Source organism: Macaca mulatta, chromosome 4, assembly GCF_049350105.2.
Source record: "Macaca mulatta isolate MMU2019108-1 chromosome 4, T2T-MMU8v2.0, whole genome shotgun sequence".
Lineage (NCBI taxonomy): Eukaryota > Metazoa > Chordata > Mammalia > Primates > Cercopithecidae > Macaca > Macaca mulatta.
The window spans coordinates 126526573-126540858 of record NC_133409.1 but is presented as its reverse complement, the minus strand read 5'-3'; the positions used below and the strand labels follow the sequence as shown (position 1 = coordinate 126540858).

Sequence of the window (14286 nt, the reverse complement as noted above, 5' to 3'; positions counted from 1 at the left end):
ACAGCAAACTAGTCAAGTGGACCTTTTAACAAGTAAACTAATTACATCACTTCCCTGCCAGTCCCTCTATGGTCCTCATATCACTAAGAGTGAAATATTCTCAGAGTGGTTATAAGGCTCTCTACATTTTGGTTCCACTATCCCTCTGACTCATTTCCTGTCACTCTTCTTCTCCTTCACCTTGCTCCAGCCATCACACCTTCTTGCTGTTTCACTCACAGTCAGCCTTACTCCCACTTTAGAGGCTTTTCTCTCACTAGTCCCTCTCCCTGGATAGCTACATGGCTAATTCCTGCATCTTCATGTCCTTGCTTAAGCAACATCTCAACAAGGCCTTCACTACCCTTTTAATATTACAACTCTCACCCTGATACACCTGATTTCTCTCACTTGTTCTGATGTTTTCCCATCTCAATTTTCACTATGCCATTTCTTCATTAATTTATGCATGGCTTCTTGTCTGTTTCCTCCTACTAAAATATAAGCTTCACAAGGGCAAGAATCTTGTTTAGCTCTGTTTTGCTCACTGATGTATCCCTAGTGCCAGGAACAGTGCCTGGCATACAATAAACATTCAAAAAAGTATCTGAGGAGTTAATGGACAAATTTCTCAGAGTGTTCCACAAGGGATTTGAGGCAAGTGAAATACTATCATTACATATTTTGGAATGTAATCTGAAATACCCATAACTTTTATAATTGTTTTAAATGATTAAATATAAATGCAGAATTTCAATCTTGCACCTGGAATAAAGTAAAACACTGAAGAAACACAGAGATTTATGGAACATTTTTCATTGTTGTCTTATCTGAGGTTTGCTCACATTTTGTACAAACATTCGAAAAACTAGTCCACTTTATTTCTAATATAAAATATTAAATAAATAAAATTAAAAAATAATTTGTTTCACAGTTTTTGTTAAAGTGTCACCTTCCAGTTGAATTACCCTCAACCTCTAACAGAAGTGTAGGCACATTAGAGATCAAAGGAGCCCACCATAGAGGGGCTTACCTCTCATGATTACTTCAAGTAATTATTTGTTTAATGTTAATCTAGAAAACAAGCTAATGATTAAATTTTGAAATCAAGGTATTTTTCTTCTAGGTTATTTATTCCTACTATGCAATTAACTTCATTAAAACAGATTAAATAAGTAGATAATGGGAAATGGAGGAGAGAGGATTTATTTCACACTCTACATTCTGGTTCTTTAGGGAAATATCTCCCTCGGAGCTAACTTTGTTCAGGTAACGGACAAATGCACTTTAGCACTAAACATGACATGGATAAATTTCCTCGATCCTTTTTAGAGAAAAGAAATAATTGATTCTACTATTGGTTTGATTTCACAAACTCCTTGGTATACAAAATAGGGAAAAAAAAAATGTTAGCTATGCCTTGGACCAAAGGGGTCAGCAAACTTTTTCTTTAAAGAGACAGATGGACCCAGCCACCCTATTACTGGGGATATACCCAAAGGATTATAAGTCATGCTTCTATAAAGACACATGCACACACGTTTATTACAGCACTATTCACAATAGCAAAGACTTGGAATCAACCCAAATGTCCATCAGTGACAGACTGGATTAAGAAAATGTGGCACATATACACCATGGAATACTATGCAGCCATAAAAAAGGATGAGTTCATGTCCTTTGTAGGGACATGGATGCAGCCGGAAACCATCATTCTCAGCAAACTATCGCAAGAACAGAAAACCAAATACCGCATGTTCTGACTCATAGGTGGGAACTGAACTATGAGATCACTTGGACACAGGAAGGGGAATATCACACACCGGGTCCTATTGTGGGGAGGGGGGATGGGGGAGGGATAGCATTAGGAGATATACCTAATGTAAATGACGAGTTAATGGGTGCAGCACACCAACGTGGCACATGTATACATATGTAACAAGCCTGCACGCTGTGCACATGTACCGTAGAACTTAAAGTATAAAAAAAATAAAATAAAAAAGAGACAGAGAGCAAATATTTTAGGCTAAGTGGTCCCCCCCTCTTGCAACTATTCAATTTTGCTGCTGTAGTATAAAGGCAACCATAGACAATATGTAAATGAATGGGTGTGGCTATATTCCAGTAAAAATTTACGTACGGATACTAAAATTTGAATTTCATATGATTTCCACATGCTACAAAATATTGTCCTTCTTTTCCAAGCAAACATTTAAAAATGGAAAGACCACTCTTGGTAGGTCATACAAAAACAAATGATAGGCTTAATTTGGTTATTGGGCCTTACTTTTTCCAACTCTGCATTAGATAATAATGGGAATATTTATTCATCTTTGTCTTAATTGAAAATATTAAATATGAATAACATTGTAGCCAATAACACATACATGTTTATATGAAAAGCCATAAACTACAAATATAGTTATTTGAATTCAATGTTTATAAAAAATGAAGAAAATAAAACTTAAAAGTCAAAATATATCTGTTCCATATATATGTCTTTTTATGCAGGCTAAGTGATGTATATAATATAACATCATATAAATGTAACAAGCAATGAAATTTATAACAGAATCTGGTTCCAAGAGTCTGATTTCATAGAGCATTAGGACCATATGCTTATTCTGTCAGAAATAAAAATTAATGGATAGTGAGTGAAGTAAATGTTGTACCCAAACTAGAAAAGCCTGCAGTTAGGTTTACTCTAAATGCTTGGCAGAACAAGCTGTGGGCGGAAGGGCAAGGAAATTAGATTTATGTCTTTTAAAATACTGATGGGCAGCCTTTAGGAGATTAATATGAAATGGATATAATTCTGTTGTTAATGAACCTGCCTACAAATGAAAAGTCATGGCATAAATTATTAAAATGTTCTACAATCAACACTAGAAAAAGTAAACCAACACGTCTTATCCATAGTGCAGGTGTTATCAATAATACTTCTCTGTTTTGTCTCTTAATGGTAATAATGTTAGGAAGCCAACGCCAAAATAGTAAAAATATCGTTAAATACTTGTGCAAATTTCTTTATGGTCAATTTCTAGATAGTGTATAAATTTAATCTTTAGTTTGATTTTAATTTTTTTGTCTTACAATAAAATCATGAAAAACAAAATAAATATGTGGAGGTAAAAGTTGGTAAAACACACAAAAAATCCTGAATGTGATAAGAAGAACACTAGTACACTATTGGTGGAAATGTAAATTAATACAACCATTTTTTTGAGGTTCCTCCCAAAAGTGAAAGTAGAGCTACCATATCATCAAGCAATCTCATCGCTGGGTATATATCCAAAACAAAGGAAATCAATATGTTGAAGATATATCTGCACTCCCATATTGCAGCACTGTTCACAAGATACAGAAGCAACATAAGTGTCCATCAATGGATGAATGGATAAAGAAAATGTGGTACATATACACAGTGGCTTATTATTCAGCCATAAAAAGAATGAAATTCTGTCAATTAGAGCAACATGGATGAAACTGGAAGATGTTAAGTGAGGTAAGCCAGTCACAGAGAGACAAATATCCCATGTTCTTAGTCATATGTGTAAGCTAAAAAAAAAAAATTGATCTCATGAAGATAAGAGAGTAGAATGGTGGTTACCAAAAGCTGGGAATGGTAGCAGAAAGAGGGGAACAAGAACTGGCTAATGGATTAAAAAAATACAGCTTTTTAAAAAACGTACAGATGAAATCAGTTGTGGTGTTCAATAGCACAGTATGGTGACAACGGTTAACAATAATTAATTCTACATTTCAAAATAACTAGAAGACGAGATTAGGAATGTTCCCAATGCAAAGAAATGATAAATATTTGATGTGATGGATATCTTAATTACCTTGATTTGATCATTACACATTGTATACATCTATCAAAATATTGCATGTACCCCATGAATATGTATAATTATTATGTATCAATGAAAACAAATTCCTGAAATCTGCATGGACTTTCAAAGCTCTGCATAATAGTTACTGACAAAAACAAATAAATAAACATGGGATAGACTTTCTGTGAACTGGACAAGAGACAATCAAGTACAAAAACCTTCATACACCATTTTTTTTTCTTCAGAACATAGTATTAGTTTCTTAAGGGGATGAAACACAGATACAGCTATAAAAGCAAATAAAAATTAGAAATAAAATTTAACATTTAACCATGACAACAGCTTAAATGAGCCAAATATGATATGCTGCTGCTTCAAAGCAAAAGAGGAGATATTAGTTTTTTCACTCTTATTTCCCAGAGAGAAAAAGGGAAAAAGGAAGTTGACACCTAAAGCATCAGGACAGAAGACCTTAATTTATTTATAAAAATTTTAAATGACAAATGAATGAAGTACAAGAGTTGAAAAAGCAGGAATGGTACTATCATAATACAAATTTTTATATGATCTTGGGGGTAGAAAAATTCATGATAAACCCAAAAATAAATAACAATCCTACCCAAAGATAAGGGGCTTTAAAATGCTATTGTTGCTCTAGCTCAATCATTATCTTCTATACCCAGTGAATTATTCACTTGAATTTACACACAAGCCAGTAGTAATTACTGTTGTTTATTTTGTAGATATATTAACACAATTTTGTGTTTCTGTAGGTACCAACGTGTGACACAAAACACCACAAAATAACTCTCTAATGTGTTTGCATAACTCTGCTCAGCAAAGTATCCATGTGGATCATGTAATTAACGTCCTCACTTTAGAGCTCCTTCATATAAAAATCTATCCACAAACCTGAATTTGCCAGACACCTCTAAAGGACAGTTTCCTGATGCCTCCTGCTCACTATTTCTACTTCTGACCTCACACTCAGTATTCACTATTTTTGTTAATAGGACCATCAGTCACCTAGTGGCCAGGACAGAAAATTTAGTAAGCTTCTTGATTTTCATTTTTCCCCCTCAGATCCTGTATTAAGTGGATCCACAAAGCCCCATTAGTTGATCAATTTCACTACTTAATCTAGGTGTCCTGTTGGAAGCCCTTTGCACTTTTGCTTGCCTCATCCTTCCTCAATGTCTTCTTCTGGTAACCTTAGATTCTAAAATAACACTTTACCCCTGCTCCTCTTTGACGTCTCTGATGATATTCTTTTGGCTTATTTTATGGAATTCCTTTTTCTCCTTTGCCTATACTTACAGTATTGAAGTTCCCCAAGGAGGCTCCATTTTATTATTTTTGCTTTCTTTGTTTCCTGTGGCATTTGGTCAGCCTCATCCTACATCTAACAATTTGGCTTATAGCTACATCTTTTCCCTACACATTCCACTTATTCTCAACACTCCCCTCTCCAGAGTGCTGGGTTATCCATCCTCTTCAAACCCCTGCTGGCCCTATCCCATGTGTTTTGGTTCCTACATCTCTCTCTCCAATCTATGATCTTCATTGCTTGGAGTATTATACTAGACTCCTAATCATTATTTGAGTTTTCTGTCTCCACCCTTGGCATTCCACTCTGCACTCTGTGGCCAAAATTAACTTTTTAAAATGCATATCTGATTACGGCTCTTCTTTGTCCAATTGCCCATGCAAAGACATCACTGCTCCTTATCATCACATACCCTACTCTTTATGATTTGGCCCCTGAATAATTTCCTAACTGATATCACAGTCCTCTCACATAAAAATACATGCATCCCCCAGCCATTTGAAAATGGTTCATGGCTCCACAACTGTAGAGCCCTTTCCTTTCTACAATCTGAAATGGTTTCATCCATGTCTGTATTTCTGGAAAATGTCTATTTGTTCTCAGATAAGTCCCTCATGTAGTATTTTGGGCCATATAGTTAATATAGTACATAGCATATAGTTTTATAATGTTGTGCCTGGCATATAATGGGAGTTTATTTAATACTGAATAAATATTACTTATAAGAAATTATACCCAGATATATTCTCCCTGTGAATTTTTCCTAGAGAGAAACTTGACAACAGACACAATGCCTTAATGTCTATTGGCAAGTCTTTTTTAAGGTGTGTAGTTAATTGCTAATATAGATTAGCCAAATTAGGTTAAAGACTCTAAAATTTCCCTTGTTTCTAGAGTATCCAAAGATAAGAAATCCCGTGACCACAGGTATGGGTACTTATAAGAGAGAGAGTGTGAACTTGTAGTTTTCTCTGATGTAAGAGTCTGAACTCTTTGCATACCAGTTCTATAAAAGCCATTATAATGTTCAATTCTTAATGAGCATTTACCATGTACCACTATTTTATATTAGTTATATGCAATAACTCATTTAATCCTCACAACTCACGTAATCCTGCTCTGCAAGGCAGGCATAATTAACATTCCCACTTTAAGCATGAAGAAACAGTCAGAGAGAGGTAACCTATCTTGTGCAAGAGTATACAACTAGTAAGTAGTGAAGTCATATTAAATGATGGATAGACGATAGATAAATGTATAGATAGAGCTAGCTAACAACATATTATATGCATCAAAATACTTGTTTCAGGAGGGGTTTCCAAAATTTTTCACGATTCAGGTCACAGATAGCAATTTTTAATATTAGTTACTGTCACAATTATGTGGATTAGAAATATTCTCATTTGTGCAGCATTGCAGTATTTTCAGTACAGCATTTATTTTGAGAGTCCCAACTTGGAAAAAAGCAAAATGTCTTTTTGGAGTGACATGATTAAATAAACTGATGCTAATACTATGTGACAACAGTTAAAAACAATTAGCTCACCTTATTTGAAATATGGCTAATCATTGTTTATTAAACCTTTAAAATATATAACTCATGTAATTTAAAGTATATAACAAAAATGTATTCTCTCAGATGACAGAGAGGTTTGTACCATGTTGATATCAGCATATTAAGGGAATCTATTATGTATGGATTAGGTAAACAAGGGAGAAGTTTAGCTTTTTGATTTTATTATTTCTAAATACTAAAAATGTATATTATATAAAATATTCTATGGAAATAAGTTCAATTAATTCTCTTCTTGTTTTGACTAATATCTGTTGTTCCAAGAGGCATAAATTTACATTGTATTCATTAGGCAAGAGATAGTGTCTATCAAAGTTGAGAATGAGAGCAGAATGTTTCAATTTTAGTAACTATGCATTGTATCTGATTTACAATGCTTTGACTTACGATTTTTTAAATTGATGAGGGTTTGAAAGCAATACACATTCAGTAGAAATCATACTGAGAGCACCCATACAACCATTCTGTTTTTCACTTTCAGTAGAGTGTCCAATAAATTACATAAGATATTCAAAACTTAATTGTAAAATAGGCCTTTTGTTAGGTGAGTTTGCCCAACTGTAGGCTAATGTAAATGTTCTGGACACGTGTAAGGGAGGCTAGGCTAAGCTATGATATTTGAGCTTATAGTACTGTAAACTTTTGTTGGGTTTATTGGGATATAACCCCATTGTAAGTTGAAGAGCACCTCTATGCCAAAGACTTGCCCTGCGAAATCACCGTGGATGTAGGCAGGGCCACTACATGATTGGATTCTTTTTCAAAGATTCTCAGTATCCAGCATACAATAAGCAACCTTTTTTTTTTTAAAAAAAATTTATTTATTATTATTATACTTTAAGTTGTAGGGTACCTGTGCATAACGTGCAGGTTTGTTACATATGTATACTTGTGCCATGTTGGTGTGCTGCACCCATCAACTCGTCATTTACATCAGGTATAACTCCCAGTGCAATCCCTCCCCCCTCCCCCCTCCCCATGATAGGCCCCGGTGTGTGATGTTCCCCTTCCTGAGTCCAAGTGATCTCATTGTTCAGTTCCCACCTATGAGTGAGAACATGCAGTGTTTGGTTTTCTGTTCTTGTGATAGTTTGCTAAGAATGATGGTTTCCAGCTGCATCCATGTCCCTACAAAGGACACAAACTCATCCTTTTTTATGGCTGCATAGTATTCCATGGTGTATATGTGCCACATTTTCTTAATCCAGTCTGTCACTGATGGACATATGGGTTGATTCCAAGTCTTTGCTATTGTGAATAGTGCTGCAATAAACATACGTGGAATGGGAGAAAATTTTTGCAATCTACTCATCTGACAAAGGGCTAATATCCAGAACCTACAAAGAACTCAAACAAATTTACAAGAAAAAAACAAACAACCCCATCAAAAAGTGGGCAAAGGATATGAACAGACATTTCTCAAAAGAAGACATTCATACAGCCAATAGACACATGAAAAAATGCTCATCATCACTGGCCATCAGAGAAACGCAAATCAAAACCACAATGAGATACCATCTCACACCAGTTAGAATGGCGATCATTCAAAAGTCAGGAAACAACAGGTGCTGGAGAGGATGTGGAGAAATAGGAACACTTTTACACTGTTGGTGGGATTGTAAACTAGTTCAACCATTATGGAAAACAGTATGGCGATTCCTCAAGGATCTAGAACTAGATGTACCATATGACCCAGCCATCCCATTACTGGGTATATACCCAAAGGATTATAAATAAGCAACCTTTCTTAGCAGTTCTGTAATGATCTAGGACTTGCCATTTGCTCTGTTAGTTCTTTTGGGTTCTTCATACAGGCATATGTCAGAGACATTTACTGGGGAGATACTGTGAATTTAGTTCCAGACCACTGCAATGAAGTGAACATCACAATAAAGTGAGTATCAATTTTTTTGGTTTCCCAGAGCATGTAAAAGTTATGGCTACATTATACTGCAGTCTATTAAGTGTGCAATTGGATTATATGTTTAAAAACGTACATTCCTTAGTTAAAAATAATCTATTGATTAAAAAATGCTGGTGATCATCTGAATCTTCAGCAAGTTGTAATCTTTTTGCTAATAAAGGGTCTTGTCTCAATGTTGATACTTGCTGACTGATGAGGTTGGTGATTGCTGAAGGTTGATGTGGCTGTGGCAATTTCTTAAAAGGCAACAATAAAATTTGTCACATTGATGGACTCTTCCTTTCACAAAAGATTCTTTGTAGTGTGCAAGGCTGTTTGATAGCACTTTACTTTGTGTAGGTCTTCTTTTAAAATTGGAGTTGATCCTCTCAAATGCTGCCTCTACTCTAGTAAATAAACTTATTTAAAATGCTAATTCCTTTGTGTCATTACAACTGTATTCACGGTATCTTCACCAGGAGAAGATTCTATCTCCAGAAACCACTTTTTTTGTTCAACCATAAGAAGCAACGCCTCATTCATTCAAGTTTTATTATGAGATTGCAGCAATCCAGTCACATCTTCAGGTTCCACTTGTAATTCAAGTTCTCTTGCTATTTCTACCACATCTGCAATGACTTCCTCCACTGAAGTCTTGAACCCCTCAAACTCATCCAAGAGGTGTAGGAATCAACTTCTTCCAAACCCTTGTTAATGTTGATATTTCGACCCCTCATAAATCACGGATGTTCTTAATGGCATCTAGAATGGTGAATCCTTTCCAGAAGGTTGCCTAGATCCTGAAGGGGAATCACTATTTATGGAAGCTACAGTATTACACAATAAATTTTTAAAATAATAAAACTTGAAAGTCAAAACTACTCCTTCATCCATGGGCAGCAGAATGGATGTTGTGCTAGCAAGCATGATAAACACCGTTAATCTACTCGTGTATGTCCATCAGAGCTCTTGGGTGATCAAGCACATTGTCAATGGGCAGTAATATTTTGAAAGGAATCTTTTTTCTGGACAATAGGTTTCAACAGTGTGCCTAAAATATTTAGTAAACCATGCTATCAACAGATGCACTGTTCATCCAGGTTTTGTTGTTCCATTTGCAGAGCCCAGGAAGAGTAGATTAAGCATGATACTTAGGGGTCCATGGATTTTCAGAATGGTAAATAAGCATTGTCTTTCAACTTAATCTCACCAGGTATATTAGCCCATAACAAGAGAGTCAGATTGTCAGAAGCTTTGAAGCCAGCCATTGACTCCTCTCTAGCTATGAAAGTCCTACATAACATCTTCTTTCAATAAGGCTTCTTAATCTACATTAAAAATCTGTGGTTCATTGTAGCTATCTTCATCAGTGATTACTTAGATATATCTCCTGGATAACTTGATATAGCTTCTTCATCAATGCTTGCTGTTTCACCTTGCACTTTTTTGCTATGGAGATAGCTTCTTTCCTTAAACCTCATGAACCAACATCTGCTACTTTCAGACTTTTCTTCAGCAGCTTCCTTACCTCTCTCAGCCTTCACAGAATTGAGGCGAGTCAAGGCTTTGCTCTGTATTAGGCTTTGGTATAAGGGAATGTTGTGGCTGGTTGGATCTTCAATCCAGGCCACTCAAACTTTCTCCACATCAGCAAGAAAACGATTTCACTTTCTTATCATTATTATGTTGATGAAGTCACACTTTTAATTTTCTTCAAGTACTTTTCCTTTGCAGTCACAGCTTGACTAACAGCTTGGCACAAGAGGCCTAGGTTTCGGTCTATCTGGACTTTCAACATGTGTTCATCAATAAGCATAATCATTACTAGCTTTTGATTTAAAGTGAGAGATATGCAAATCTTCCTTTCATTTGAACACCTTTAGGCCATTGTGGGGTACTAACTGAACTTATTTCAATATTGTTGTGTCTCAGGGAATAGGGAACCCAAGAAAAGGGAGAGAGATGGGGTAATGACCGATTGTTGGAGGAATCAGAACACCCATAACGTTTACTTCCCATCTTATATGGGTAAAGTTTGTGGTGCCACAAAACAATTACCAATAAATATCAAAGATCACTGATAACATAAACCATAACAAATATAATAATAGTAAAATTTTGAAATATTGCAAGTATTATCAAAATATGACACAGAGAAATTGAGAGAGCAAATGCTTTTGGAAAAAATGTCACCAATAGACTTGCTTAATGCAGGACTGCCACAAAACTTCAGTTTGTAAAAAAAACACATTATCTTTGAAACACAACAAAGCAAAATGCAATAAAACATCGTATGCCTGTACTCTATTCTTTTCAACACTGAATATACTCCTTCAAACAGCATCATGTTCTGGATGTTTTTTTAAAAAGTCGTATCAACCTAGTGCCTTTATATCTTCAAGAATAGCTAGCTTAGAATTTAGCTATTGGCTCCATTTTTCTTCCTCTCACACACAAATTCAAAGAAATACCCTTTGTGCTGCCTCAACATGAAACAGGAAATATCTTCCACAATGTATCTGCTCAACCATCTTGCCAAAACCTGAAGAGGAACAAGCAGTGCCGGGCAGTTTCTGCAGGAAACCTGGAAGTAATGGTTCTATATACCTTTACCTGAAAAAGGAAGTTAGTTTTTCCTATGCTGTCAACACATTAATTTACTCAACAAGTATTTTGGGGACTCCTATTTTGTGCTGGTTACTGTTCTATGCTCTCCCACAGGAATATGGAAGAAAAAAAGAACATTGGGAAGTCAGAAAGCAAGAATCGTTGAAGTAGAAAAGAAATGAGATAAAGATAGCAGAAATGACTTGAGTTTTAATTCTTCTCTACTAATGGAGATTTTCGACATCTGACAACATGCTTTACAAAAAAACTTGCAATCAAGCAAACCTGCAATACAACTTTCCTCCCTAACTCCATCCCAACCCCACCCCTTCTTATCCATAGAGCCTTTGCACAATATTTTATTGTAAAATCTTGTTACTATTACAACTTTGTTATTTATATTTGGATAATTTTTAAATTTCACTGGCATTTCAAGTCTCCAAAGTGTCAAATGTTCTGTTTATATTAGCATTCCCTTTCCTTAAAGCCCTGTCTTTTACGCCAAATCCTATGAGGATTTTCCCAGACTGCTTGATTACTACCTATTGAAAGGTTAAGTCTTATAGACACAAACCAGCTACTTTCTTTCTTCTTATTATCAAAATATGAACACACTCCAAAACCATCTACCACATATTTCACAGAAATGGTTGCCAATGACAAAATTTCAGAAAGAAAATATTGGTCTATATTAGAATAATTTTGTACTCTAAATGGTGTTAGGAAATTGGTGAAAAGTTACATGATTTCTGCTCCATGTGTTTTATTCATCTCTGGTTATAGACGTACATTTGTTTCTTGTGGTCAGGAAGAAAAGATAAATAGAGTTAACCAATAGGGAAAAGGACTTTGATGATTTCAGTCACTGGAACACCTCTGCCAGAGTCATTATGAGCTCTAATAATAAGTATGTAACTTCTACTTTTCCTTTTGTAATTTCCTCCAAAATTATTTACTATTCTATTCAAGGTTTAGCAAAACTTTTTTTAATACAGTCTGCTACATTAAATTAAAAACATTTCAACCGAACTTAGAACCATTCTACATGAAAAGAAAAATATACAAGTTTGACAGCCTAGTATTTACCAGGAAGAAAAGGTCTTAGAAAGTTATTTTTCTCCACCTTTCATATTAAGTAATTACAACTTTGTGCCAAACTAAATATCTTGTGAAGATCTTTAAAAAATAGCTTTGTAATAAGGCACTAGTGTCATGCTTTACTAAAAGTGGTTAAATTTCTTTGTTGGAAAATTATTTTAAAACATCACTTTATAAGTAGCATTTAATTCAGTATAAAACAATTCCATACAGAAATCTTCCCTCCTGCTTCTGTTGCTTGACACACAAATAGGACTTCTTTCTAACATGATTCTCCTGGTGCCTTCCCTTTAGGAAGAGTACAGTGAATTCCACTTAGTAATTTTATGGAGCATCTCTGAGCAAATAAAAACAAACAAAAGTCTTCATCTATTTCTCATCTAAACACTCATGCATGTTTGAGTAATAAATAGCTGCTATATGATCTGTCATTTTCAAGTAACCTGGAAAAAATGAAGATTTTAGGAATAATGGCAAAGACTGTTTGAAGTTAGAATTTCAATTTGCTAAAATAATATATATAGGAATCATGACTCTTGTTTATCAGTTCATCCATCGTTCCTGGCAGAGTACTATGCATAAATTGGCCATTAACACAGAATAATGCATATTTGACAAATAGATAAGTATGTGGTGCTAAATGGAGATGTTCCAGGATGAGTTCCCCCTTCAAATTTATTTTTATAAACAAAATCAATTTTTTGGACTAAAATAGCCACCATTTTCATGTAACAGCTTACTGTTTGCATCCTGGACTAAACAAGGTACTTCTTAGTATAAATAATACGATTAAGCCACTACAAATTTTGGCAGTTAGATGCTTTCTGATCAATTGAAATTTGATCCCCCTATAATTAACAGATTAATTTGCAAGGACTTTGACATCAATTGTGCATTTGTAATATTTTGTTGAAAGATTGTGTGTATGTGTGTGTAGACACACCTGAAGAAAATTATCTAGATAACAGTCCTCCAAATAAAAAGATAAATATCGTTTTAATCATTGTCTTCTCCATGTCATTCTCCTGCTAATTTCAGAAAATAAAACTGAGTGGCATAATTCAAATGTATTGCCTTAAGTACTAAAGAAAGGATTTTATGTTTAATTTACCTGGTTGCCCATCCATTTTTGAGAGGCCCTGAGGAAGTTAGCTCAGCAAGTTGTGTAGCTCAGTTCTGGCGAGATTTTGTTGATCTAGCCATTTCATATTTCTATTACTGCCATCCTGATTTGAATTTGAACTGAATCTTTCAACATATGAAAGCAACTCATACGTATTTTAAAATGAATTACTGAGTGATTCACTGATGAAACATTCTGGGATGCTAGAAACATCACTGGAAGATTTAATATACCATCTGAAGGTATATACAGAGGGTAAATTTATTGTGGCTACTTGATTTGCAACATACGACCCCATAACTCTCTGTGCATAACTGCTGCTTGGGTTTATTCTTACCTCCAACACTGGACATTCTGGAGGAGTCCTGATGAGAGCTGGATTTATTGCGGTTTTGATTTTTTCGTTTGTTGGCTGCTCTCACAGATCGAAGAAGTACCTCACTCGCCTTGAAGAAGGCCACCATGAAAGGTTGTTTTGACTGAGGTCCCTGTCTTCCCACGAGTCCAGCAGATTTTACGTTGATACTGCGTCCTAGAACGTAATACAAAAGCACTTGGTTTATGAAAAAGAAAGAACAATTACCTGATGTGAATGAATTCCAAGGGTACTTTGAAAAGGGGAAAGGTTTTAAAACATCATCAGAATGCCTTCCTTACAGGCCAAGATTCTTATAAATATTGAGGCTTACTATTACAGACCATTATCCATGCATGTTTTTTCATCTTGCATCATTCTTCCACCACAGAACACCCTCCAGCTGCTTTCACTCACTGATAGCTTCTGAGACCTTGAAGTTAGGAATATTATAAATTGGAAGATTTGACTACTCATTCGCCTGG

At 35.1% G+C, this 14286-nt stretch overlaps 1 protein-coding gene across 1 annotated transcript in view; it reads right to left on the bottom strand.

Annotated features, from left to right (window-relative positions):
* Positions 1-14286, bottom strand: part of BMP5 (bone morphogenetic protein 5) — a 122986-nt gene that overhangs the window by 7403 nt on the left and 101297 nt on the right. Inside the window, exon 4 of the mRNA XM_001109809.4 lies at positions 13784-13978. Coding sequence (XP_001109809.1) covers positions 13784-13978 — 195 coding nt within the window. The remainder of the gene's footprint in view (positions 1-13783; positions 13979-14286) is intronic.